The sequence below is a fragment of the Mugil cephalus genome, chromosome 1, assembly GCF_022458985.1.
Source record: "Mugil cephalus isolate CIBA_MC_2020 chromosome 1, CIBA_Mcephalus_1.1, whole genome shotgun sequence".
NCBI classification, from domain to species: domain Eukaryota; kingdom Metazoa; phylum Chordata; class Actinopteri; order Mugiliformes; family Mugilidae; genus Mugil; species Mugil cephalus.
In genome coordinates this window covers 6,787,993-6,815,098 of record NC_061770.1, presented here as the reverse complement: position 1 = coordinate 6,815,098, position 27,106 = coordinate 6,787,993, and the positions used below count along the sequence as shown (strand labels likewise).

Sequence of the window (27,106 nt, the reverse complement as noted above, 5' to 3'; positions counted from 1 at the left end):
CTTCACAATCCCTCTGTTAATGGTTTAATCCGATGTGATGGAGTGCGTCGAGGTGAGAGGCTGGATCTGAACGACGTGGCATTAACGTGAACTGCTCCTACCGCTGCCGTGGACCCAGCGCAGGCAGACGGCAGGTGGCGAGACGGCGTTTAGGGAGGTGAGGGCGAATTACACCAGGCAGGTCATGACCTACGCTGCAGTATTTGGTTGCGTCGTGGTTTTAGCTGAACCAGATCAGCTGAGTGGTAGAGGAAGCTGTACCGTGCACTTTTAACTTTTAGAAGCCACACCACATTTTGAAAAATACACCATTACATGATGCGCCAGTAGAGCGTTACACTGGATTTGTTTATTACTGGGTTAGCTGCAGCTACAGAGGAGCAGATTTTCTATCATTAACCCACAAATAATAAAGCACAAGTTTTTTTAAAAAAAGAATTGATATTTTTAGTACATATTGCACATACTTTCATGGCTAATTACAAAAATAGTTTATAGTATTACATATATGACTTATGTTTCCAGAATATGTGTCCATTTAGAATCACAAGTCTGATTCATCCAGTTTCCAATGCCCGAATGACCCGTGCTCATCCGGCCAAGCGTCATGCTGCTCAGGAAGGAGACGCGCTCTGTCTCCTAGAGATCAATGTACTTTGGCACAGATCGTAGTACAGTCCCAGGACAGGAAATGATATGAAAACAGGACCAACATATCTACATCCACAGTAACAAAACGCTGCTACGTCAAAACCGTCATAAAAAAGGACAGACTACAGTTTCCAGCTGTATGTTTATGTACATACATAACGTGTGCAGTGTAGTGCGGCTACAAAGTATTTCTCAGATTATCTCAGATTTCTGCACAAAAACGACTCAAAGCATCAGCAGAAGTAGACGAGAGAACCCAATCAGATAAATGAAACCGAAATGTGAGGCCTTTGTATTTGTTTATTCAAGTAAATGAATAACAGGTTCATTTGGTCAGAATGACCTCACAGATGTTATACGGCTCATTCTCCTGAAAAAACAAATACCAAATTGTTAAACTGGGTTCCCTTCAGGACTTGTGTGAGAGCCCGCTGGAGCTTTGAGTCATTTTCACGCAGGAATGTAGGAAATTCCAAGTGGTGCAAATATTTATTAGCACGTTACATATACACGTGTAGTCAGGTGTGTGCACACGCACACAACCTTATATACACATAAATTTGCTGAAACTACTTTTTCCAGATTTTTTCCCCCCGTCATCTTGTAGTGAAGGGAAAAGGAAGAAAAAAGGAGCCCTGAGAGTCCGTCACAAGATCATCACACTAATCAGTGAAACTAATCTGGGAATCACAGGATTAGACTGCAGCTGACAACGTACACAGTAAACAATTTTTAACTTGACCTCCAACAGCAACACGAATTAATAAGCATGCAGTGAATTTTGATTATATATTGGCCACTTCAGTTTGATTCCACTGATAAATGTAGTTGACTTATTTTTTTTATATCATTTTGGCACTGTTACTTTTACTCAAGGAAAGGATCTGAGCACCACTGTATAACATAAATGTTATAATAAATGTAGGGGAGTAAGGAGGATAAAGCAAAGGACTGGAAAATATCTCAATCTTGCTGGTGCAGTTTTAAATGGCTGTGACACCATGATAGTATATTATTATCATAACGGTTTGACTATTCCAATACTTTAGACATTAAAATGTCTATATATGTGTTAAAAACTGGAATGAAGCATGTAACAGATCTTCTAAATGTTGCTTAAACTCAGATGTTGAAGTAAACTGCTCAGTTTAGTTTCTGAGAATCCCGATCACATACTGAGTACAGCCGTCTGTCTGTCTTTGTGTCCGTCTCTGCGTCTGGCGCGACCGTCTGCTGAAGTTCAACCGAGTCAAATCTCTGCTGTAAAGTGTCCAACACGCGGGACGTCAGAGTGGGTCCTGATGGCCCGCTGGAACGCCGTGGCCAGTGTGTATTTACAGGTGATTATATCAGCTAATCGGTGGATTACAGCATGTTGAGTCCACACAAGCCCCTAAGCTGCAGGGGGAAGACAGCGCGGCCCTGTGGGATTTTGTATTTAATCTGGAACACAGCGGCCCCTCCCGTTCTCACATCTGGCCCGCTGGGATTTAATGTTGTAATCCTCGATTTTAAAACAATTTTATTATGCTCCACCGCTGATACGCGGGACTTTAATTATTAAAATGCAGCTTTCTATTTTAGCAATGAAGTAATTACACGTCCCTGTTCTATTAGCTTCTGCTAAGCATGTAAGGAGACTGCGTCACAGTCAGCTTTAGGTAGCGCAGGACGGCTGCAGGTTAAAAAGAAGCTACCCCGAGCTCATGGAGCATTTAAACCACCACTGACAAAGGATCAAATGAACGTGCTACAATGAAAAGATATATAAATACATATATATAAAAAGCACGAGTAATAAACCCAGTTCTGGTTTCCCAGTAAAACCAGTGACATATAAACACACACATATCTGAGATGCAGGCTGCATGCAGCTGGGGCAGTGGAGGGTTAACACCACTCGCTGTGGCAGATGTCAAAAACCATGCTGTAAAAAATGTCCGATTAACACAAAGGGGCACTTTGGCAAATCCTGATTATAGGAGCACTTTCATTTATTAAACTCTACCAATCCCCTGTACTCTTTCTGAGCATGGATTAAAACCAGGTAGACACCATTGTCTACCTAAACAATCCCTCTTTAAGCTCTAGCTGTTTCCCGGTGCCCTGGCCAGGCCGGGCTGGCTGGCTGGCTGGCTGGTTGCCTGCCTGTAATCTCAGTAGAGGCTTATAGGTCACTACTACCACTACACATTCCCATTCATCAACATCATCCCCTTTACAGGGACGAGGTGATTGGATTTGGGGCATGTTTTACAGGGGCAGAGAGAAGGGAACAGCGGACTGAAGCGTGTTTACAAGCGCTCCGCTGTGAAAAGGCTCGTGGACGAGTGGCGGCCATATGGAATGGATAACCCCCCGGGAACATCTGCCCTCCGTCACAGCCACACACCGCCGTCAGACCGGTGGCTGTGACCTTCACATGGTGCGCAGGAACATCTGGCCCCCTGCGCTCCCACAGAATGCCCACAGCGTGGACAGGGCTCAAATAATACCACAAAGTCTCACAAATCAAGCAGCATCTAGCCTCCGACTGGCTCCCTGGGTGCTACACATGTAGCAGCCTACTACTCTGTGAAATATTTCCCCATGTGACATCAATACCGTATGAATTATCTTTATTTTATTACATAAATGCCCTATGATGACAACTTTTCAGACTCAACTTTTCACACAGTCTTCCACAATACACATGTTCGTCTTCACCGTCCGGTGCAAAACATCTTAATGCTCAACTAGATCTCAGAAAAAGCACAGATTTTGCAGATGATCTATCATCTCATCAATAGTTTTAGTGTTGGAGCCGCTGGAGGTAGAATTAGAGTTAGATGTAGTTTAATCCTGTGGTTCCCTCTGATGATCACAATGTCTTAAAACCTGATCGCTCACATGGTTCAAAATGTACATTTATTAATATTTATTTTTCACTGATTTAGATTTGTAAAGACTTTAAAGACTGGCTTCTTTGATTTAGCTGATAATACTATACTAATACTAGCTTGTCATTACTGCATTGGTTCTTTTATCTTTGGTTCTCTTTTAGTAACTTGAGTACACGTCTGTTTGGACCCCTTCATTAGACAGTCTTTGTCTGTTGGTCGGGGGGAAAATCTCAGACAGTAGACGTGATGACTGTGTCGCCAGCTGCTCTCCCGTGGCATAAATTCATTCCACAAAGACGTGACATATGCTGGAGGATCAAATGTCTTTATCCTCCTGAAACTTGTGTTGTTTTCTAAATTGAAAGAGCATAAGGTCCCACTTTCGCCCGACAATATAAAACTGCTCACCTCAATAATTGTATCAGCGCATAAGGAGCTTACCGTAATTACAATATTGTCTTCTTAAGGCCGCGGCGGCCGAGAACACGAAACACAAATCAGTCATTTCTAAAATTAAATGGAGACCCGTTCAAAGAGATGCAACGCCACAGGAGGAGAGAGGGATTAACGTGTAAGTCGGGCACATTTAATATTTACGGCCAAATCGCACAATTAATCTGACAGTGTGTTCTGTGTTTAATACCTGAGCTGACTGTGGGGTGGAGGAGACAGGTTTACAACTGTGACCCAAATGTAACCCATCACACAGAGTATGTACTTCAACCAACAACAACTTTTAGTTTAGAGGCAGTTTGATTTGATTTAGCTCCACTGAGTAGACTAATGTCAATTGTTGCTCCTGTGTTCTAAAACCAATTTTGTTATGTTTTATGTCATTTCTCTTTTCTTCAGAAGTGACACCTCTCTTTTTTTCAGTGCCAGATGCACGACCATCGAGTTTCCTGTTTTTATCATCTGAAATATATTTCCTGCTTTCGAGCGGTTTGATGTCTAGAAGCTACAGAAGCCGTTCTTTACGACTGGGTGGCTGCAGATGTCCTTTCACATGTGTAAATTCTGCAAGAAGTCTTACTAAACTCTAGAAAAGACATCACACCCACCTCGATGCCCACAATTACTGGCAACAAAGGCCGGCTGTGACGTTGCCTCACGCTGCAAAAACAGCCCTACTAGAAAGAAGCAAAATATTCTTATATTCGCTCAAATCATCTTGTATGAAGAAAAAAAAAATCTGACAATGGGTGAAGCTTTTTGTTTGTTTGACATGAACTCTTAAAATAAGTACAAAGTTCTTGTCTCTGGACAAAATATAAGACGTAGATGTAGAAAGGATACAAGGATCTTTTGCTTTCGCGAAATTCCTTTTTTTTTTTTTGCATAGCATGTCGCCTGTGTCTGAACCAAAAAGTTGAGTTGAACTACGCACTTGAACACACCACAAACATTATAGGCAACAAGTAACTAGCTGGTACTTTCAGATCATGTGGAAATCCTGCAGAAAATGACTCTCCACACCAGCAAGTGGCAGTAGCCTGTATTCACCTTTCAAAAGGCAAAGAGTTGGGACTGATGATATAGCATTTAGTCTCTCCTGAATCATGGAGATCAACTTCATTTCCAGCGTTTTCCTTTGGTTTCTTTCGTCACTGCCTTCCCTCTTCTTTTACATCTGTTCTGAACTACCAATTCAGCGAACTCAGTCAGTCACAAAACACAACCAGGGGTCCGGCAAGTATCGACAGTAGCTGACAACCTGGGAAATATTGGGCCCCAGGCGCTCTCAGGTAGCTGAGACCATTCAGCCTGAGAGACATATTTTATTATAGATAGATTGATAGACTGTCTTATGTAACATGGTTTGGTTATATTGGTTGATTCACGTATCCTCGTTTTTGTTTGCTGTGTGCAAATTATTGTGCAACGCAGGTTTTAAAAGCTCCTTTCTTTTACAAATAACCTTATCACTGTATTATTATATGAGCTATTACGTCACTTTCACCTCACACACAGTTAGGCTTGTGCGTTTGCACACCTCCTCACACTGAGAAACATCCAAACAAGACCAGAGTGATATTACACACCACTATTTATAACCTAAGTTGTGACATTGACATATCAATCTGCAACTGGTCTGGAACCACCATCTGGTGTATCTTTGGAAGGGACTTACACCGATCAGGCATAACATTATGACCACTGACAGGAGAAGTGAATGACATTGACAATCTTGTGACAATACAATGTTCTCCCGGGGGAACCTTTGGACCTGGCATTTGGATGTTACGGTAGCACCCACATTATTTTGCCATTTTCTTGTAACCAGTAAAATGCTGCAGAAGCACGAAAGCATCAATACTAACGATACTAACGTTGCGACATTTGTGCAGGAACCGCGCTTCTCTTAATTTCTATCATTTTAAATCAGTTTCCCTCACACTACGATACTTCTACTTTCAGTACAGTGCGTGTGCCAGTCACGAGGTGTGTGACAGCACTTTTCCCGCAGTAAATGATGTGAATGCTTCCTGCGCCGCTGAGCTCCGAGGCTGGAGTGTGTGAGGAGGAAGACGTTTAAAGGGTTAACAGGAGGAGGCGCAGCAGCGGTCAGCTCGTCTGGGTGGAGTGAAGTTTAGATATGTACTGTAACAAATTAGCCAGGACGAGAGCTTCATGGAAGAGTGAACAAATCCCGAAAGAGTAGAAAATATCCGCGGACAGCCGGGGAGAGACACGCAGGGCCGCTAAAAGACGCTCCAAACGCCGCGCTGAGATGAGTGATGTGAGCGAAGAGTCGCTGCTGGATTATTTCTACTCGGCCGGAGGCAACTCAGGCAGAGTGAAAAATGCAGATATACTGAGGACATTTAAGCCTTTTATTGGGCACAGTGACACTCAATTGCGTGGTAAGTAGCGAGTGGGTTCCGTCGTGGATTTAGCTATTGAGTGGAGCCATGAGGCCCGTGAGCCGGGGACGTGAAATGTGATGCGGCGCTGCGCATCTTTACAGCTGTGTGATGGGAAATTATCAAGTGACCTCGTGTTTGGAGGACAGTCCTCGTATTTAGACTGATGTGGATACTGTATTTTAAACCCCACGGTGAGCTTTCGCGGCAGATTCCACGTCCTTGCATTGTTTTAACGCAGACATCTGGTTTGCATTAAAAGCCTCCTAAGAGTTTCAAGCAGGAATTGTGTCATTTCCTCCCAGAGGCCAGTTAAACCCAGGACCTGAACCAAGGCATCACCAACACAAGCCACCATTCAGTGTCACATGAAGTCCCTGCAGCTCCTCGTACAGAGCTCGGGAAGAATTAGGACTATTTTGCACCATTTGAGTCCAGGATCACTCCCCTCTCTGTGTATTTGTTCCTCTCTCCCCCACTGGCTCCACAGATGATTACGCAATCGGTGTCCTGAATCATTACAAACATCACAATTCTTCTCATATTTGACAGTTGTTGGGAAATGTCTTTGGGAGTGATGTTTTGCAACTTCCCTAGGTACGCCAAGTTAAAACTGTGAATCCCATTAAAAAGACTGGATATAGAACTTTTGGGAGGAGAAACAACACAATTTAGAGAGGAAAACAGAACTGCAAGCAATGTTGCATTTCATACAGTGATTTCTAGAAGTCAATTAAACGCAAAAAAAAAAAAAAAAAAAAAGATGCCACAGAGTTTGCGTTTAGATCAAATCACTCGAAGAAACAAGAAACTAACCAGAAAAAGGAACATTAGCAGGCAGTTACCAGATAGAAAGTCCTAGATAGATATATTTCTATAGCTGGAACTATGAAGTCTTTAGATTAACGTGAGCACCTGCTTAATTGATGTTGTGCCGTCATGTTTCAACAGCAGCTCAGAACAGTTAAACCAAATACTGACTCTAGTAGAGGGCCTTTCACATTTTTACACTACTGTAGGTTCTGCTACATGCTTGGACAAGTAGGGAGTATAAATTTGGTGCTAGGTGCTAGTAAATCCTACATGCGGGCCATTTAAGGAAAAAACAATCACCTAGTACACATCTCCAATCCCAGCCATGCTCCTGCGGTCCACCAGTCTGCTGACATGAACACAATTTTGTTTTTTAGTGAAATTAGGTGACTTTAACCTGTAATTACCACTTTTGGCCACAGAGGCCGCTGTATATCAAAGCTAACATCATCTAAGGAAACTAAACTGTAATAAACAACGTTGCAGCCTCAAAATGAAGATAATGCTAAATCGACGTCTCGTCTATAGAAACGTTTCAACAAATGTCATTAAATAAATGTGTCCTAAACAAACCGGTCTCCTGAAGAGACTTTCTTCTATGTGTATAGGTAGAACTTTTGGAACTACATCTTCATTTGCAAAGTAAATTCACACATACGCAGGAATTTAACTGCCGGCTACAGGAGGAACATTGACCTATGAAACAAGGACAACCAACACAAACAGAGATCCGTAACGTAAACCTTGACTGTTGGATATACAGCACACTCACAGATAGATATACCGTATAAATAATCGACGCAGCAGGACGGACTGTTTCTGCAGATTGTAAACATTTAGCGCAAAGCGTGCAGGCACTGCTGATCTAAATATTTAGTATAAGCAATGAATTAAGTTTCTTCCCAGAAAGGCTTATCTGTGCCATGCTTACATGAGCCACTTGGAGCCACTTATCATGCCTGAAAGCTATAGCGCAGTGTATTAGATTAGCAATGTAGCATTTTATAGCTTATAAATTAAGTTTTATTTGCATCAATGAGACTGATTTATTCTTATAAAAAAGTGTGCAGCTTCAATTTATTTAATAATAGGATTTACTGCAGCAGTTGTTAAACTGTCAGCATAGTATAAGAGCATGCCTCATTATGAGCCTTAAAATGTAAACAATCCATAAATGACCAATAATAAAAAACAAATTTTGTGCATTTTTAGTTTCAGCCAAGCCCCAAATAATCTTGCACTGAAGTATTATCCCTCCACTAAGCGGTGCCTTTACCTTTGGCCCAGTCTGAAATACAAACATATTTCAACCTCCTCAAATGATTATCCAGAGTGACCTTGTATAGCAGTCGTCCAGATGCTATGTCAGCGCTGCAGTTGTTGACAGAGGTTTAGTGGGCCGCCTTGATACCCAGCCATCTGACATGGCTGTCCAATTAGAGAAGTGCTTCCCACACATTTAAAGTCTGTCATAGCATGTGGCCGTGGCTTTCCATGTCATAATTGTGATGATAGTGTTTTAATCATAATTAAGTCCACATGCATGACTGGATGCGGAGCTCTAATGGGGGCGCTTTTTTCATCAGATCCCAAATAACTGGAGCATGGAGGGAGGTGTAGAGGTGTTTGGGGCAGAGGGGGCAGGAGGTGCATGTACGTGTGTGTGTGTGTTTGTGCAGACTCCTGGCTAATAAATAACTAGTATACTCTGTTAGTCACTATGCTCAGCAAGGAATTCTTTTGTTGAGACAAATGTAAGTGGTGGCTTCCTTTGGATTTCCTGTTGTTGAGCTGTGCATCTGTCTCGGTTCAAATGTGCTTTCCGTCTGCGTCAGGAAGAGGAAACACCGCAATTGTCCTGAGCTGCATGCCCCGCATACACCTAGGCATGAATGGAATACCTACAGCATGCTGTGCTCCAGTAGGCGTCCCTGCTGCCTGATAACCAGCTCTTAATCACACATTCTGCACAAGTCCAGCATCTGCTCTCTGGTGTATACAAAACAGAGAGCTCTTTATCTGATGAGCTCTACCAGCTATCTGTACCAGTGGAAGTTTGTTTGTTTCCCACAGGAAACATTTGCCGTGGTGGCTCAGGTTTTTGCCCGGAGGGAGATCTGTTTGGATCTTTTGCTCCGGCTAGAGGGAAACCCATTTCCTCTGAAGATTATAGAAGTAACGGTTGTTTTTGTGGTGTGAACCACATGTAGCTTAGTCAGCCAGACTGGGGCAGACCTCCTTCCTCTTATCTCATTTCAGATTAAGTAACAACAACAACATCAGCAGCTTGTCCAACGCACTGCAGCTCACAAACCGCACTGTTTTTCTGTGTTTTTGACTGTAATATGTGCAGTAGGAGTAACAAGTCAAATCACTCTAAATCACCAGGTATTTGTGATGTGAAAAAACAAACAAACAACCTGTGTAACAATGCTGCAAAGCAAAGGGACTGGGACACGTTTCAGATAGAAAAAGACAGACATAGAATAGAGACAGTGCAGGGTCCTTAAACTGTGCTGCTGCTGCTGTGACACTGCAAATGTGTGAAAAACGAAAGGATCACCTTATCTTTTATTACAGGAGCAGCCAGTAAGTAAGAGCTGCAGCTCATTTAATGCAGTGGTGTGACTCTTCATTGACTCTTAATCAGTTTTCGCATCAAACTTGGAGGGATGCCCTGTTCTTGATTACGTGACTGCTGTGCCATATTTTCTCCATGACTACTATTTTTGATGACTATCTTTGCTCTGTTCCATGACACACCTAAAGTACTGGAATTGTTTTGGAGCCTTCATCTGCTTAACAAACACAAAATACAGACATCAAGTGTTAGGATGCACATAACTCATTACAATTAACTGGTGACACTTTTTGGGTCTGCTTGAGCATGAACAGAAAAAAAGCCGTTCAAGTTGTTTAGAGGCTATATTTAGTTTGCAGTTTTTCACCTCAAATATTTTCCCTTGCAGCTAAATACAGAGAGGAATTCAAGCTCATCATCGACAGGATCGCTGTGGTGAAGTCCGAGAACGTGAGTTAAACTGTTTAAAATATTTTTTTACCTTTTCTGGAAAAAAGCTGTGCTCGCCCTGATTTGCCGCTCATATTTCTACACTGAGGAATAAAGGGTAAAGGTTCACTTAAGCTGCTGTTACTGAACAAGGAGATGTCCAGTCTGATTGTACCCACTGGTTTCCTCCCCAAGAGACGACAGCTGCAGATTGAAAGTTTCTGGAAACTATGTGTGGTTTATTTTTATATGCTGACTAAATGTCAGAGAGTACGCGGGTATTATTTATGATTGGTTGTGAAAACTGACTCTCACATCTCTCTGTTGAGGATGACAATATAGTGACAGGGCAGAACACAATAAGCTTAGCTCTGTGTCCAATGCTAAGAGAAATCTAGGCTAACGTGGACACAGCAACTCAAGAAGACAATTGTAAACTTAATTACAGGTTTAAGTGGAGTTACTATTTGTCTATAATTAAATAGGCAATGTATGAAATATTAATCAAGGAGCAGGCAAGACACTGTAATACCTCTGGACCGAGAGTCAACCTCCGGGCTGCCAAAAACTGCAGTTCCTCAAATGGCCACTTGAGGCCGACTCCAAAAGCCAGTCAATCCCCATAGATCTCCATGTTTTGTCCTGTTTGTCTTTTCTCTAACAGAAATAAACATGTTTCCACCCTGGTCCAAAAATGGTTTGGGGTCTCTACAGCTAATTTCTGATAACTGTACAGGGTATTTTATTTTATATAACTCATCTGTTTAAATGATATAATAATAATGATTATAAGTCTTTAGAAATCCTATGTCTTCCTCTATAAATACATTCAACACTCTGGACAAAACCAAGGCAGCCATTTCTCTTTGTTTTATTCTTCAAGCTGAGTAATTGAGTCTACTATCAGTGATTGTATTAAGGGCTGTATGTAATATATTGTGTATTTCCTGAGTAGTAATTCCCTTGGTTAGCTTACCATTAACCGTGACTTGTACTTTTAAAGTTTTATTTAATGCATGTAATCACATATTTTGCTATGAAATCCTTGAATGAAGAAATCACTTTTAATAATTAAGTGCAGACCTGATCAAAGACATTATCTGCTGTTAATTCCAGCAGATAATGTTAATCTTGACTATAAATATATATACTCATAGGGGGTGTATGTTAATGTGTAGACAGGAGAAGACACCTTTACAACCTTTATAGCTTTCATTGGCATTCTTTATGAAAGACACAGGGCTGCAACTAATAAATGTCATCAATTCGTGTGCCAATAACTTCTGTCTGACCAGCAGTCCAAAATCTATACATATTCAATGTACACAAAACTACAAATCAGCAAATCCTTACAGCTAATCATTTAGCTCAGTTCAGCCCTACTGAAAAGGAAGTTTAATGTTGGAGAGTGGCAAAAATATACGGGAAACTGTATCTGCTGTCTTTTACTTAGACCAAACAGCAAGCATCAGTAAATTCAGACACGACTGTATGAAAAGCAGATTAAAAAACATGTTGTTCTGTTTCCGTCTCAGGGCGAGAAGTATCTTATCCTGAAGAAGAAATACAGACAGCTGCTGAATGAGCGAGAGGGCAAACATCACGGGACAGACGGAGGCCGATGTCTGAGCCCGGCCAGGACGACAACAGCCGCCGTGCAGTGGGAGGCGGCGACCGACCCGACATCCCCCCACACCGGCGAACCCCAAGATGAGCCGATGCCATGCACAGAGGTGAATTTAAAATCGGGATTCTGAGTTAAATGTTAAACGTGTGACAAGCAAGCATGATTCAGCAACTACACGGGCGGCTAAAATGCAACTTGCTGAATGTGCGATGTGCGTCTACTCTTTATGTGGACGACACATACATGCGCCTAAACAAGGCCCTCTTTGTTGGTGCCCTTTCTCTGCCAGCGTGTGTCAGCGTTTAATGACAGAAGAACACTGTGAGAGAGAAATAAAAAGCTCTGTAGCTGGGTTCAATCTAAACTCGCCTTTATTAGAAGAAAGAGAAGGTCAAAGGGCTTATGTCTTTACATAAAGAGCAGAGCTGTTTGAAACTAATGCATAGAAGCTTTTGCCAGTTGTGGAAATAAACATCATGCGCTGGTTTAAAGCAGAGTAATCCCCTTAATGTACTTCTACATATTGTTCCTACAGTGAACCTGTGGACTTAATCCTAGACTTGGAGGATGTGATGTATGTTATGTCCTCACATATGATTTATTCAAACAGGCTGTAAAACAAACATTATCCGTCCACACCCAGACGGTGGAGGTCGGAAAAGAGCGAGCCAAGTGCTAATGACGGCTGAATGTTTGATCTGTGGAGGCTCAGCTCACGCTGTGATACTTCATGTCTGTTCTGTTCTCCTGTAGGAACAGCCACATCCTGCCATCCAGGTCCAGGAATCGTCAGGGCACAGCAACGGGGAGGATGAGCTGGACAGAGATTCGGGGTCAAAGGTGAGTCCAGGCTGCTACGTACTGACACAAAGCAGCAGCAGCAGCAGCACAGGTACTTTCCACCCACGTACTGTACATTATGTTCATTCTTACCAGGAAATGTGTGCTGTCTTGAGCTGCCACCTCCAGAGGCTGAAAAATGAAGCCAATTTCCAAAGAGCCCCTGCAGTTCCTCTAGTGGCCACTACTTGAGGCTGACTCCAAAGGAGTCGCTCTCTACAGACCTCCATGTTTAAATGTCCAGATACACAGCAGAATAGTTCATTTCTCCATTCATAAAAACTAGATTTTGTGCAAGTCATCTATTTAAATGATATCAAGTGACAAAATTTTAAATAAATAATAAGGGTATGGTGGATTTGAGTAGATGCCCATGCTTTTTGCCTCAGGGTACTCGTTCACCTCAACTCTGCCACTTCTTTTGAATCAGATGGAGCGTCAGGCTTTGGTTATTCTCAGTGGCGGCCTATGACCATCTATACTCCTGCACTGCTGTGTTTCCGTCATTCTGTTATAATGAAGCTAAAACACTATTTGGCAGCTACTCAACTGTGAGCTTGTCTGCGAACTATTTATTTTTTTTAATCTTTTTTATTCACGTATATAAACATAGATACATACACACACACGCACATATACATACTATCCACACACACCAGGTGCACAATCTGCCAAGAAAAAGAAAGGAAAAGAAAGGAAAAAAGAAAAAACATATCTCTGTGCACTTTTAAAAATTCCGGGTGGCTCGTGTTTGGGTTGAAGTTAATAAATGCGTATCAACAGTTTCTTCTCTTCAAATCAACACAGTCGAGGATTTGTTTGTCTCCTAGGATATGAGGAAATAGATTTTGAAAACATTCACAGTTATTCTTGTTTACATTCCTGCAAAGTGTATACACAGTGATGGCTCCACGGCCTACACCCTGAATCCAACACACAACCATAAATCTAGCTGTGGATGGAGTCAGGACGGTTACTGCCTGAGACATCACGCTGGGCTTTCAAACCGCTCTACAGGGGATCCTATGGGTGATGTCCCAGAGGGATCATTCATCTTTATAAACAATCAGTGGTATTGTCTGTGAGGCTGGGTCGTTTCTTTTTCCGGCAAAACAGGGCACGTGGTTCTATCAAGTCCATGAATCAGGAACATGAGCAGACCGACAGGAAATGTCAAAATACAATTGATTCAATAATCTAACCAAAGATGTCAGTAAGTAAATGCTTCTCAAATACATTTAGATTTTGGATTAAAAAAAAACAAAACATAATTTGCCGCTTCCCTCGTATGTTTCAGATGGAGATGAGATCAGAAAATCGTTGAACAACACAATATGTGAGATGGGAGGGTGAGCCAAGTCAAGGATGAGGTCCTGTGATTGATCAGTGATTACAAGCTTGAGGAACTTGGCCTTCACCTTAGTCCTTTCTCTGGGGTTTTGGGTCTTAAGCATCTAGAGACAGTTTTTATCATTGAATTACTTGTGTAATGTCCAAGTGGTCCCTTTATAATAGAGCAGGTAACTGATTCAACAATTAAAGCCACATATTTGTGAGTGTTTATAAACAGACTGATCTTCAACGTTATCACTGCTGATAACACTCCTTCCCCCAGAGTCATGACGCCTCAAGTCTGAAATCTGGTTGTACGTAAACTGAAAGGTCAGAAAAGAGACAAAAAAGTTAAGAAATAAAGATTAAGTAGCTCAAACATGACGCAATTTCTGCTTCTGCTTGTGTTGGTAATGTGAACACACATATGACCAAACCTACTGAAAACACAGACAGAGCCTTGCTAGACTCTATCTGTAATAACTGCACTTGAACCACCAGCATCTCAGTCCAGATAGAATCTAAAAGGCTTCATGTCAACATGAAACATGATATGAATAAAAACAAAAAAATCTGGTTAAACAGCATCTTAGATTTCATAGTGTATGTGGTCTCGCATGTCAAACGCCCTTTTAAAGAGTTTGTTAGTTTGTTTTTATGCTCTTTTACATCTGAAGAGGATTCACTAGTAGTGTAAATCTAACATTCCCAATAAAAGCTCATTTTAGTTTCTAATGCAGGTCATTTCTGTGGAATTTCTGTTGGAGGAATAACAAAAACACCCAGATCCCAGTTCAGTGCCTTCACTGCATTTACCCACCAGGTGGTGCTAAGTAAATTACCTGGATCTGTAACCCACACTGTTTTGAATGTGAGTGGGAGGAGAACCAGTTGGGGGAGAGTCTGCATTTAAATCAAGCCGCTTGTTGTTATGCTAAACAGCAACATGTTGGACCTCATTAGAAAGATAATAATCATTTGTGCCCATTAAAGAGATAAATAAAAAGAAATACCTGGCCTGGCTGCCCCAATGACCTCCCTTCACAGAGGAAAGATGAAACATGTTGGCAGCGCATTAATACAGTCAGATTAAGTGTGTTTATCTAAGGTATTAGTGAGTACATTGAACTTTACATTCTGTGTTGACTTTTGTTTTATATGGCAGGAGCTAGCTGGCAAGTTCACCGCAGTGACATAAACTGTTTTTATAAAAACACATGAGGTTATCGGCTGCTTCCTAAAGTTTCCTAAAGTTGGACAGGATTCCTAACTCAGAATACGATGCCCCAAATGCAGGATGAAGTATGTCGATCACTTACTTAAGTTTAAGTTCAAATTATCTGTGGGAACTTCAGAGGGAAACATCAGTGCCTGGTGGAGCTGTTGAAGACTCACAGACAGCTCAGAAATTGCTTGTCGGGATTTCTTCAACAATGGCTGTTTTTTTTGTAGCAACCACTTTCAAGGAAGTTACTTAACCTGTATTTGGTGCATGTGCTTTCAGTCCATTGTGAGAATGACTCTGAGTACTCATTGAGGTTTTGACTAAAGACTAAGTCCTTTGAGGTGCCTCACTGGTTAAAAACTAAAATATTACTTCACCAGACTTATACTACAGTGTACTGCCAGCAACTGCTACAAGTATTCCACTAGTACTCAGAGTAATAGCCTGATATCTGTAAATATGTCTCATGTAACCACCGCATTCAGAGCAGACTGGACTGATCAGACTGAAATAGGTGGTGTAAATCTATGATAATCCATTCATTAGGGAAATATTAGCTCCTAATAACCATGTAAACACTTGAGGAAGTAAGTACTGGAATAAACACATTCTCTCCACATCTTAGGCCCATGTGGGGTGAACATCAAGTGATGTGACAAGGTTTCAGGAGGGACAGAATGAGGAGCAATGCTGGAAATGTGAATCCCTCTTCTTCCATCTTCTATTAAATGAATTCAGTGCTGTCAAAAAAAATATTCCTTTTTGAATATATTTCTGGCGTATTGAATGCTCCACAGTGGAGAGAGCCACTCACCAGTAAAGTTTGACTCAAATTTATGTTTTGAGGAATATAAGCACAGATGTATCTTTTTATGCAGCTGCCACATAAACACTTAAGTTTCACTGGTCAGAAATATTTCCATCAGGCTCAAGAAATATATTGTATTGTGATACAATCCTGTGAAATTAATATAGAGGAGATGAGAGTATAACATTTCCACCTGAAATGAGTGGAAGTACTGAAGGTACTGAAGGAAACAAATAAAAACAGGAATAAATAGTACAAGCACCTCAAGTACTTAAGTCCAGCACTATACTCAGTTACTTTAAATTGAATTACCTTGAAGGCCACCTTAGAATCAGTTTTAGGTATCAGAGCAGTTTCCCTTCTCTATTATTCTCTTATATTATACTCTAAAAAACTTTATGCACTAAACCACAGGCTCTGATAATGCGTATTCTCTACTTTCTCTATTTTATATCACTGTAGACTGAATATATGTGGACACATCTGAAGTGGTCATCTTGAGCTAATCTTCAGACTGTTCAGAGCCACAATGAGAGTTCATGAAAACCACGTGAAGTGCTGTAGGGAACACTCTCTCTCTCTCTCTCCAGTCGATCTACTTCATGCCCAACAATATTATTTTGCTTTTTCTGGCATGTGACTTTTGGTGGAGTCCAGCAATAACAGACAAGAGTGGAATAGGCTGCATAAACACCATCCCTCCACTTTGCATGTTCAGCACGCTGACGTCTAAGTGACATGAAAGAGCCGAGTGTTTTGACTCCATGTCTAGGTAATCTGAGAACAATTTACAGTCAAGTCCTCCTCACATAAATCAGCCAGAGTGACACTTGTGCGCTCTGCTGGAAGGCCGCTGTGTTCGTTCCATTTTCCCCTGTAGAGCTGATTCAGGTTCTGACAAAAACACGTGGCCTGACTGTTGTTTTTTGGTTCGTTGTTAATTGGATTGTTATTCGTTACCTCTTGTGTGTGAAGCCGTCACCTCTGCCTCATTACCTCTATCTGTCTGACACCCTTTGGTCACGTCTCATCGGCTGGAAAACATCACACGAGTGTGACTGGTGTGTGAAAGCGGGTGTGTGTGTTCCCTGTGATGTTGGCTCATGCTGTGCAAGCGCTATGACTGATCCAGTGCAGTTAACTTGCGTTAGCATTGTGTCACCACTGAGTAATAATCTTCTGATTTCTGTGTTCCAGTCTGAGTCGGAGCAGGACGAGGAGTGCACCGGCAGTATGGGCTCCGCTGCTGTCGCCGTAAGTCTTTTTTTCTTGTTATTATTTCCTTTTGACATATTTTTACAAAGAAGATAAAACTTCTTAAATGTCAATTCCACGGAGATTGAGCTTCAGCTTTGTTGGTTTGGTCTTCGTGAATACACGTCCACTCTCCCTGACCTCGCTAAATAAATAACAGAAGTAAAACTGTTGAACTCTGTGCGGCGTCATCATGGGTGTCTCCCACAATGTGTCAGTTGGCTGTGACTCGGCCACTTGTGTAGGAAATGGATTAGAGGTTTGTGGCCTCAGCACTATCAAAAGAGCCTACAACAGGATGTGTGTCTGTGTGCTAGCTGGATCCTATAGAGAAAGAGTGGATCTACTCCGCTGCCGGCGCTCGAGTCCCTGACCTCTCTCAGCTGCTCAGACAGGACCCGTCGCTGGCCAACAAGAAGGTAGCGCTGGCCTCCACTCCAACACATGAAGCTTAGCTCCACTTTACTACAAACTGGATATTACCGTCACAGTCAATAATACCTTCTGCAAATGTGGCAATATCACTGCTACAAGGTTTGATGGGGCAAGAAACACAACAAGTGGAATAATCTTTTAGTAAAACACTCTCTCCAAAGTTATAGAGTATAACTGAATGTAAAATGACTTCCCTGAATGGAGAGACTCTTGAGAGATAGCTCCAAACCCCAAGGCAAAGGTCACATGACAGAAGCAGCCAAGTGGTCATGACGCTGTTACTATGTAGCCTTGCTAACTTATTAACTTGAATTCCGTTTAGAAGTAAATGACAAAGCTACCTGTGAGAAATCAGCAAAACAGCTCAGCTTTCTAATTAACTTGCTACATCTCTTTAGTCCTCGGTTCAGAGTAGCAAACGAGTATTATCCATCTAATCATTTCCTCGTAGGTTTTAGTCCATCAAAAAACTCTCCTGACGAGGAGAGGCATAGTCCGACATTTTTCATGTGGACACCTTGGGACAAAAATGTACAGTAGTTAATGGTGGAAGAATAATGTATATTTTTTGGTCTGGGTTGTACTGTACCATGAATTAGAGATGCTGTTGCTTTGTCAATTTAAAATATCCTTTCGCAAGCGAATGTGAGTTGCAGTAACTTAAACCACTCAGTGAACTACAACTCTGCTCTCCGTTGGGGGCTAAGCCAGTGACAGCGTTCTCACCTGTGCGCCCATGTGTGGCCGTTGTTCCGTAATTACACCACTAAATAGTACGTGCGCGTGCATGTGTGCGTCACACCGTAGTGACTGGAAATGGACGGGGTTAAATTTAATATAATAAGAGAGAAGACATCTGTGTTAGACCATCCGCACATCCGGTTTGCGGCACGCTTGTCTACGTGTATCACTGCTGTATCACTGCAACACGTAATCTATTATGTAGGTTTGTCACATGGCGCAGGAGTGACGTGTGACTTTTAACTAAGTGACACAAAGTGAAAGAAGAGGTGAAAACCAGTACTGCCTCCATCTGTCTACCTCATCTATTGAAAGTGAGTTTGGGGTGAATAATCTAACAGCTATGACAAACCACCACTTCCTTTTCTTAAACAGTTAGCTTGTAAATTGACAGTAATCCACGGTACATTTCAAATGGAATAAACATTATTTGTTTGTTGTAAGTTACAGCTGTACAGTCTTTTACCCTAATATGGTCCCATGGTGTCCACTGAAAGGGGCTAAAATATATAAACACATCAGAGATAACACTGGTTCATATTTGGCCTACGATACTTGTAGTTATAGGTTATAGTTAATTTGTCTGAACTTGCTGTTGAATAAATTTCCACTAGAGGACTGAAGGACCAGGGTCATTTTAAGACTTCTGCTCTGCGTATCAACTGGTCTGAGTCGGGTTATGCAGGTTACTGGTTAGTCAACCTTAAGATCGCACATACTGCTTCATTCATAAAATAATGTCCTGTGTATTGAGAACGAAACCAAAGTCATATTGGCTTCCTGATTCGTTTAAAAAAAGATTGCGCTTGATGCATAACGGGGATAATGCAAATAAGCAGTGGGCAGGAAAGAATGAGAGACTGTGTGAAGATAAAAATAAATCTCAAAAGCTGTTTTATGGAGGCTACTCGTTAAACTTGAACAAATAGCCATCTATCACCTTTTCACCTGCCATCAATCTTGTGCCGAGGCTTGAAAAGCAAACAGGAATAAGCATAGCTGGCTTTAAAGCTCCTGCTTCAGCTCCTGTGGTTCTGAAGTTCCTGGAACAGTTTCGACCAACCAGGATCACCTCTGTGTGTTTCTTTCCCTCTCAAACATCAGGAGTTGTTTCAGTGGCTACACTGTTGCACTAACTCATGATCAGAGCAACAGCGGTCCGAACCAAGTTGTAGTAAACTGGAATTCTTCTTCCGTTTAAGACAAAGTAAACAATCACTCAGTAAAATCCGAGTTCACTAATACATGTTTTTGTGTCTTGTGTGTTCCTTGCTCAAACCAGGACTTCACCTCCGTGAGTATTTGAGCCTTCTATAGCCTGCGTGCAACATGCTGTTGATCTTTTTATAATATTTGTCTAACTAAGCTTTTTGTGTTCTTGTTTTCACACGTGGCGGCTCATGCCTGCACCTGCTGTTCTCAGGGGGTACGTTTCATCCATCAAACTTCTATCTTCTCCGCAAAGTTCCCATCCAGCTTCTTCCTACAAATGTCTAGATGTATCCGCTGTGATTCCTCACTCCCCGACCGGCGTTGTGCTTGTGTAACTTTCACAAGCTCATGATTTCCCCAGTAATGGCATTCTGGGAAGCCCGTGTTAAAACATCCAGATCGCGCATTTCAAAGGTCCACTATCAAAAGGATTATGAAAGATAGCTTTTTAGCTCCTGTGCCCCCCTGACAACCCAAATCCTTTTATTTGTCTCCCTGTGCGCTTAAGAGATTTGAGCTCATGTTTGTTGTCCCTCCCCTGTGTCACAGTTCTCACACTGTCCTGTGGCCACGGCAGACCACCTTCTAAGAGTAGCCCTAAGCCTCTGCCATCTCCACCCGGACAAGATAGCACAGCCGCCATTGAAGTGTAGGGAGATGGGGAGGGGAGGGGGATTAAGGAGAGTCTTAATGCCCCACAAAGACTTCACCCACTTAAAGATAATCTGAAAGTAATAGAGCAGGCTGGGATTAATTGTAGAACAATGCTGGTTGTGTCCCTGGGAAGGTGCTAAGTCCCCCTCAGGCCTCTTTGATGTTCCCTTTAGCCTTCAGCCGTTGCCTGTTGAACAGAGGTGGAAGCTTTTCCAGAGATAACGTACGAAGATACAGAAAGATGTCTCCTCAAAGCCGGGAGTTATTATAGCTGATGTGTATCTGTCAAGGTTTGATTTAGCTCAGTAGAAAGTTCACAGCAGAGCCCGCTCCAGATCACATGTTTGACCAGGACCGAAGGGATTACTCTTCATCCTGGGAGGACTTAAGTGTTTCCTGCTCTGACCAAATGTTTGTGAGGATCAGGTGGATTAAAAAATATGCTCTTCAAACAGTGGAAGGTGACTTAAATGTAAGGACATAGCACAGGTCATCTCACCTAAATCCAGCACTTCTCACTCTTACCCCTGTTTCTCCTTCCATGCTCCTCGTGACGTGGGCCTCCGCTCCTGCTGTGACCGACTTCCTCTGCCACACAGTTTGTAAGTACATCATTAGCCCATCACTCCTCACCGTCTTCCTCTGCAGCCTAGGAGGTGTCAGGCACACAGGCCTTTGTGTCTCCTGTCGATGTCGGCCCTCTTTAGCCACCACTTCCTTCACTGGGGAGCACGTGGCGGGACCGAGCCGTCCCTGAGTGATCGGACAGGTGGGGGGGCCGCCTCGGCGTGCATGGAACAGAAACGAGAGGCGCAGGAGGGGAAGGCGCAGCATCCTGTTCAGCCTCGTCAGTCACTCCTGCCCTGCGGGAAACCTGCCGAGCCGCCTGTCAAACGGCCCTCCGGGCAATCCGTCTTTGGATGTGACAGTGGTCAGACAAAAGAGATGGAGAAACTCAGGCCAGACAGCATCTATCACAATCTGTCTGTCAGACCTGCCGCACACAGAGATGGGGCTGTATCATTTTCCTCATAGAGGAAATGTTTCCGTTACCAGCTCCTGGATGAACTGGTTGTGCTAGCACAGTTAGCGTCAGAGTTTATGAACTCAAGAGGGCAAGTTCAACAGTCAGTGCGTTTACATGCAGAGCTTAATTGAGCTATGCTCAAAATTCGACTTTCTCACTACAGTCCTTGTCCCAGTTTACATGCAGCGCAAGAAAATCGAATAACTGTCTTTCGAATAACTTTCACACTAGGTGGCGATACGTGTCTTTTCAGCGGGTTAATGCCACGTTAATACGGCCCGATTTCCGGGTGACCTATTAGGTGATATAATAAACGAGTCGTTCATGCGGCAGACCGGCGTTTCAAACAACAACCAGAAGGATAATACTACATTTTTTAATCTCGTACGTAATGTTCGCGTTACTTCTGGTGCAGGTAAGATCTGCGCTATCCCTCAGACGGTTCTTCTAGCAGCTCCATTCCTCTTCTTCTTCTAAGCCTGGCCATGAAAACTCAGATTCCAATCGCATTATCTGGGTGTCTCAATCGGACAATGAGAACTCCGATTTTAATCAGAGTAACGTGTTTACATGCATTTAAGTTCTCCTGTTATAGTCCGATTAAGGCAATAATTAGTTTTTTTCACGTGCATGTAAACGCACTGAATGAGCTACAGCCAGTTTGTATGACATTCAAGTCATAAAGCTGTCAAATTCCGTCTACAGTATTATTATTCTGAAAAGCATCCTGTGCAGGTGTGTATGCAGACAAAAATGCAGACAAATATAACTTATAGCTACACAAACGGGTTAAAAAAGAGAAAATACTTTCATATCCAGATGTTTAGAAAGGTCTTCGTTTAGAAATACCATAAGAACAGTACTGTAAGTAACTGTAAGGGCTATTTTCTTTTTGCCACAATGTAGCGTGCCAAAAACTTGGAAAAGTACTGGAAAAGTAGTGTACGTCTCATGTGACCCAACTTTAAAACGCTCCTCAGGCAGCACGTGTTCAGCTAACTGAGCTGAGGTCAAGGGGTTTTCATCCGCCCAGCAGTTAATATGTAATTATCAAATGGTCACCGTTTGATTTGCTCTGTTAAGGGTCGGACTGTAGAAGGGATGGATGTGGTTACTTAGCCGACATGTGCACCTACGCCGCTCTCACCTGTTGATAGCACATAATTACGCAGCTCAGAGTGAGCAGGAAAAGCAGAGGGGATCACAGTCAAACAGGTGGATATGGTTTGTGTTTGACTTGTGTTTGCAGTGTGCCTCGTATTCATTTTCACGTCTTGGCACACATTTGAGTTTGCACGAGGACATTTGGGTCTATCTGAGACTTCCATTCTCATGTTTCCCTTTTTGACGTGTGCTGACAGTGGAGCGGTGATGTCTGGGTGGGTCTCCCCTCTGCGGGTCACACTAACATCATCAATCTTCCCCCCCTGTGACAGGCGGCCGGGCCCCCCAACTGCGGGCACAGTGCTGTGTTGTTTTGTAATTAGGCTCCGTTAGATGGCAGGAAACCATCTCCCCATCCCTCCTTCTTACCATCCCTCCATCCGTCCACTCCCCTCTGTGCACAGCTGGCCCTGTGGCCTCAGACAGCCAATGAGAAGCAAACCCTGCTCAGGCATAACAACTTCTGATAATGCTGCGGCAATTGACGAGGCATATTGTATGACTAACACATCTCTCCTTATTGCAAACAGACAGCTCTGCACTGGGCCGCCAAACACGGCAACGAGGACATGGCCTCCCTGGTGGTTAATGCCGGGGCTGATGTCAACACCAAATCAGTGAGTGCACGCTTTCTCAATTATTTTAAAAGGGGCACTCGGACAAGTTCAAGCTTCACTTCAATAAATGATTTTGAGAAGAATGAATTTAGAAGAAAAAAAAGAAACTGAAGCTGCTGAGACAACCTGACTTTGGGCCCTAATGTTTGTCAAGCTCTATATAAGATGTGAGAGGACACATTTTGTTTGTAGAAGTACCATTTCTTTTTTCCAAAGACAATGACCGCATGGATAACATTTCGTCAACTGGATTAGACATCTAGACTTAACCGACTCACATCTGGCTTTGTTCATCTTTCAAACACTTGTTTGAACAGCTGGTGGTTTCAGTGTCTCCATGCTTCTGTTCCTCCTGCAAACTTGTCACCTGAGTTCAATCTGATTAAAAATTCCTTCTGATTGGTTCCGATCGGTGGAACACTAGAGGGTCACCACGAAACCCTACAATCATTGGGCAAAAACAAGGGCTACTATGTTAGAATACATTTAAATATTTGAGTGGGAAAAAATAAAGTGCAATCATGAGCACTTCACATTTTGATCAGAAACACAAAATCACAGACATGGAGAGTCTTTTAAGTACTGCAGTCAAGTAAAACAAAAGTACTATACAAAAATTGTATTTGTATTTTGTATTTATTTGTATGAGTTGAAGCTATCCTCTGATCATGAGCTTCAGTGAGTCACTGTCCTTGAGGACTTTTCTCACGGGCTTCTAGGATAAACTAAAGTGTGTTCTTGGGATCACAATGCAACCTTTTTTAATACACATTTTTTAACACAAAACCCCCACTAATTTATAGTTGCAAATAATTATTTGGTCTTGTTCACATCCATAAAACTTTTTTTTTTTTTTTTTTTTACCATTCATAGAATTGTGTCTGAACTAAAGGTGGCCCCATGATTAACTCACTAACTTGGTGGGAATTGCATCTGTTCAGAAACTGCTAAAAGAAATATTGACAGCAACCAACTTTTTTAACACACAGTTAAACACAAAGCATTCGGGTGTGAAAGGCCGAAATAAAGTCAGCGGTCATTCACGGCCTCTTAGTTCTCACCAAGCTGGAAACAACACCAGCGTGTGACGCAGGTATAACTTTCAAAAATTACGATTCAATCGACAAGACAACTTGAACTTTACGTGTAAAATGAGTGGAGTGCCCCTTTAATGCTCTGCACCTTCGCATTTTGCTTTAGTGAAACGTCCCGTGTCACTGACTTCTTCATGGTGCTCTTCTGTCTTGCAGCACGTGAGTAGCTGGGCTTTTATCGGGCACTGAAGGGTATGTACAGTTACTTGAAAGGAACAACAACAAATTGCAGCATGGCTGCCGTCCTCTTCTCTTGTAATGATGTAACGCTCCCAGATGATCTCTGTGAAGATCCAGCTGTGCAAATGTATTACAGCAGGTTATTTTTGGGGAGGGGGCTGCAGGAGTCCTCCTCTAATAAATCATGTCATGTCACGTTAATTGTTTCCCAAAACACTGTGTCTATGTGCTAGCATGCGCGGCTCTTTACAGCCATGCAATTTTCAGTGAATTACCAGGCAATTATGTTTTTATCATTATCTGGTGTTTCCATAACCTTTGCTAATTTGTATGTATTTTTTTCCCCCTCAACTTTCATTGGCTGTGTTTGGGCCTGGGAAACTCTAGGGGGTAGGTACTAAAGCCTTCAAGCACCTCGCTTTACAAAAACTACACTTTAAACTCCTCGGCCATTTACGTGTCAGTGGAGTGATGGCTGAGGGCGTGTTCGCATGCTAAGGTGTCTAGCAAGTGAAAGAGATTACCGAAGACCATCACAATACACATGTGCAGATCCCCTTTGTGCATATTTCCCTTTGCTCTCTTGTTTTCTTCTGCAGGGATACACACCTTTACACATTGCAGCGTTGCACGGGCATCAGCGCATTCTCGACCTGCTCGTAGGGACATATGGTAAAGAGCGCTTTCATTTAACATGCTGGTTGCAGAGACAGCGTCAAGCTAAATGCAAAGTTGTGACGCTGTCTCAACTAAAGTGTTGTTATTTTTAACCATAAAAAAAGTACATGACTTATTTTAGGAAACTGTTTCTCCTCTACTGACATTTGGCTAAGAAGATAAACCTCTTCTTTTTACCAATATAAATCCTTTCAATCAGTTTCAGAGTGACAGGAGGTTGTAACCCTGTGTACGTAGTTTGTCTCCCCATAGATCACAAGTTGTTTTTTTAAAGCCTTAGGTGTGAGGCGTCAGACAAGAGGATTATCTCCACCAGCCATGACTAGACTGAGTTTTCAGAGATTTCATTTTTGTCGTGTTATCAGGGGCTAAAGAAAACGTACGGGACTACAGCGGCCATCTTGCATGTCATTATCTGAACATCAAAGAACCAGACGGTCCAGAGGAAGACTGTGAGCTGCGTGAGTGTCTTATACTTCTTCTCCTGACAATTCTGTCTATGCTCGGCGTGCAGCTTTTATTTTAGGAGTTGAAACATTCTAAAGTGATATAAAGACAGTACTGCAGCTTTTTGTTTGGCATGGGGGGGTTATAGCTTTCAGTTGTCTGACTGAAGCCACAGACGATGATCTAAGTTTAAATAAATGTGTACTACAACTTCCCCAGGATCTTATGTTTGGACATAGTTCATTTTTTTGGTAAACACACTTTTTGGGTTTAGTTTGGTTGAAATCCACTCACTGAATCGTTTAGCGTTTAGTGAAAGAAGACATGCGCTAGTTCACATGTCCTGTTTTCTGTTTGAAATGATTTACCAGACAAACGGTACATAAAATATTAAGTTAGCAGCTATCAAAGCACTTACAGTCTCATCTCATTTCTTATTTTGCCAAAAAGGAAAACAACCCACGTCTTTTTCTGCAGGGACGTGCTGCAGTAAAAAGAACATAAGTAATATGAAGTTTAGCAGATATCAATCAACTAAATCCCGTTTTTTTTTTTGCATGTACAATAACTTGATTTGATTACTTAAATACTGGCAAAGTCACCACTGCATGAGGTACTCAAGGAAGGTTTTATTGGCCGTGCAGCTCAGTGTATTTCCAGACTTGGAATTGAATATAACTAGAATCCTGTTTCAGACTCCATCCCTGTAAATATGTTTTATTATTTGTTTGAGGATAGAGTAGTGCAACACCTCTTTTATTTCTGAACGCTACAAATAAAGTAAATCCTGAAGTTAGCCTAGCATAAAGACCTTGAAGCAGGAGCAGTTAATAGTCATTTAGAGAAACATGGGACATGGAACTCATGAAATTCCCTTAATCAGTGAAAATTTGTTTCTTTCAGTTCCCGTGTTCCAGGTCACTCAGGCCAGAGAGCGGAACAAGAACAGGAAGCTGGCATCGCTGTTCCACTCCAAGAAGAAGTGGGGCTCAGCGGAGGAGCTCGCTCCGATAGAGGAGGAGAGGACGGGGCCGCATCAGCTCGCCCTTCCTGCATTCAGACCCAGGAAATTCTCCCGCTGAGGAAACACAGACTCCGGGGATGATTTGTGACTCTCTCAGTTTGTCCTCACATTCATACATATTTACTCTCATGTACGTACCAAACTATCAATCTGTGTTTATTTATTTTCTGCAGACACACACACACAGGATCATGTACGCACACACACACACAATTGAACGCAGAAGCTTTAACTATTAATATTAGTAGTATCAATATTTAAGGTTAGCATAGAAGTATTTCCTGAAGCCTTTAAATTTTCATGTATGTTTCTTATTGTGCTTCATTCATATATTTTTACATGAGCTCACGTCCTCCTTAAGCTGGCTGTTGGTTGAAGTGATCAAGGTGATTTCCTCTACAGATGTCTGTGCAGGTTCCCAGTCATTCACCTCATGGTATATCCAAAAATTGTTTAGAAAAGGCAAACACTTTCCAGTAGAACACAAGTCCAGTCGCTTCTGTTTTTAAACATTTTTTTGGAGATAT

The 27,106-nt window shown here is 42.2% G+C and overlaps 1 protein-coding gene across 2 annotated transcripts; it reads left to right on the top strand.

Annotated features, from left to right (window-relative positions):
• Positions 1-6,031: 6,031 nt before the first annotated feature.
• LOC124998357 (ankyrin repeat domain-containing protein SOWAHB) lies at positions 6,032-27,106 on the top strand. Of its 2 annotated transcripts, XM_047572695.1 has the most exons (14): positions 6,033-6,397; positions 10,180-10,241; positions 11,756-11,953; positions 12,601-12,687; positions 17,250-17,306; positions 17,624-17,725; positions 19,765-19,777; positions 22,599-22,603; positions 23,070-23,156; positions 24,407-24,409; positions 24,818-24,820; positions 25,030-25,102; positions 25,474-25,569; positions 26,459-27,106. In XM_047572695.1, exons 1-14 carry the CDS (start codon positions 6,265-6,267, stop codon positions 26,635-26,637), a joined length of 1,098 nt encoding a protein of 365 aa, XP_047428651.1. In that variant the 5' UTR covers positions 6,033-6,264; the 3' UTR covers positions 26,638-27,106. The 2 variants fall into 2 exon arrangements, with proteins under 2 accessions (XP_047428660.1, XP_047428651.1); XM_047572704.1 differs by lacking the exon at positions 24,818-24,820 and having other exon boundaries at positions 6,032-6,397.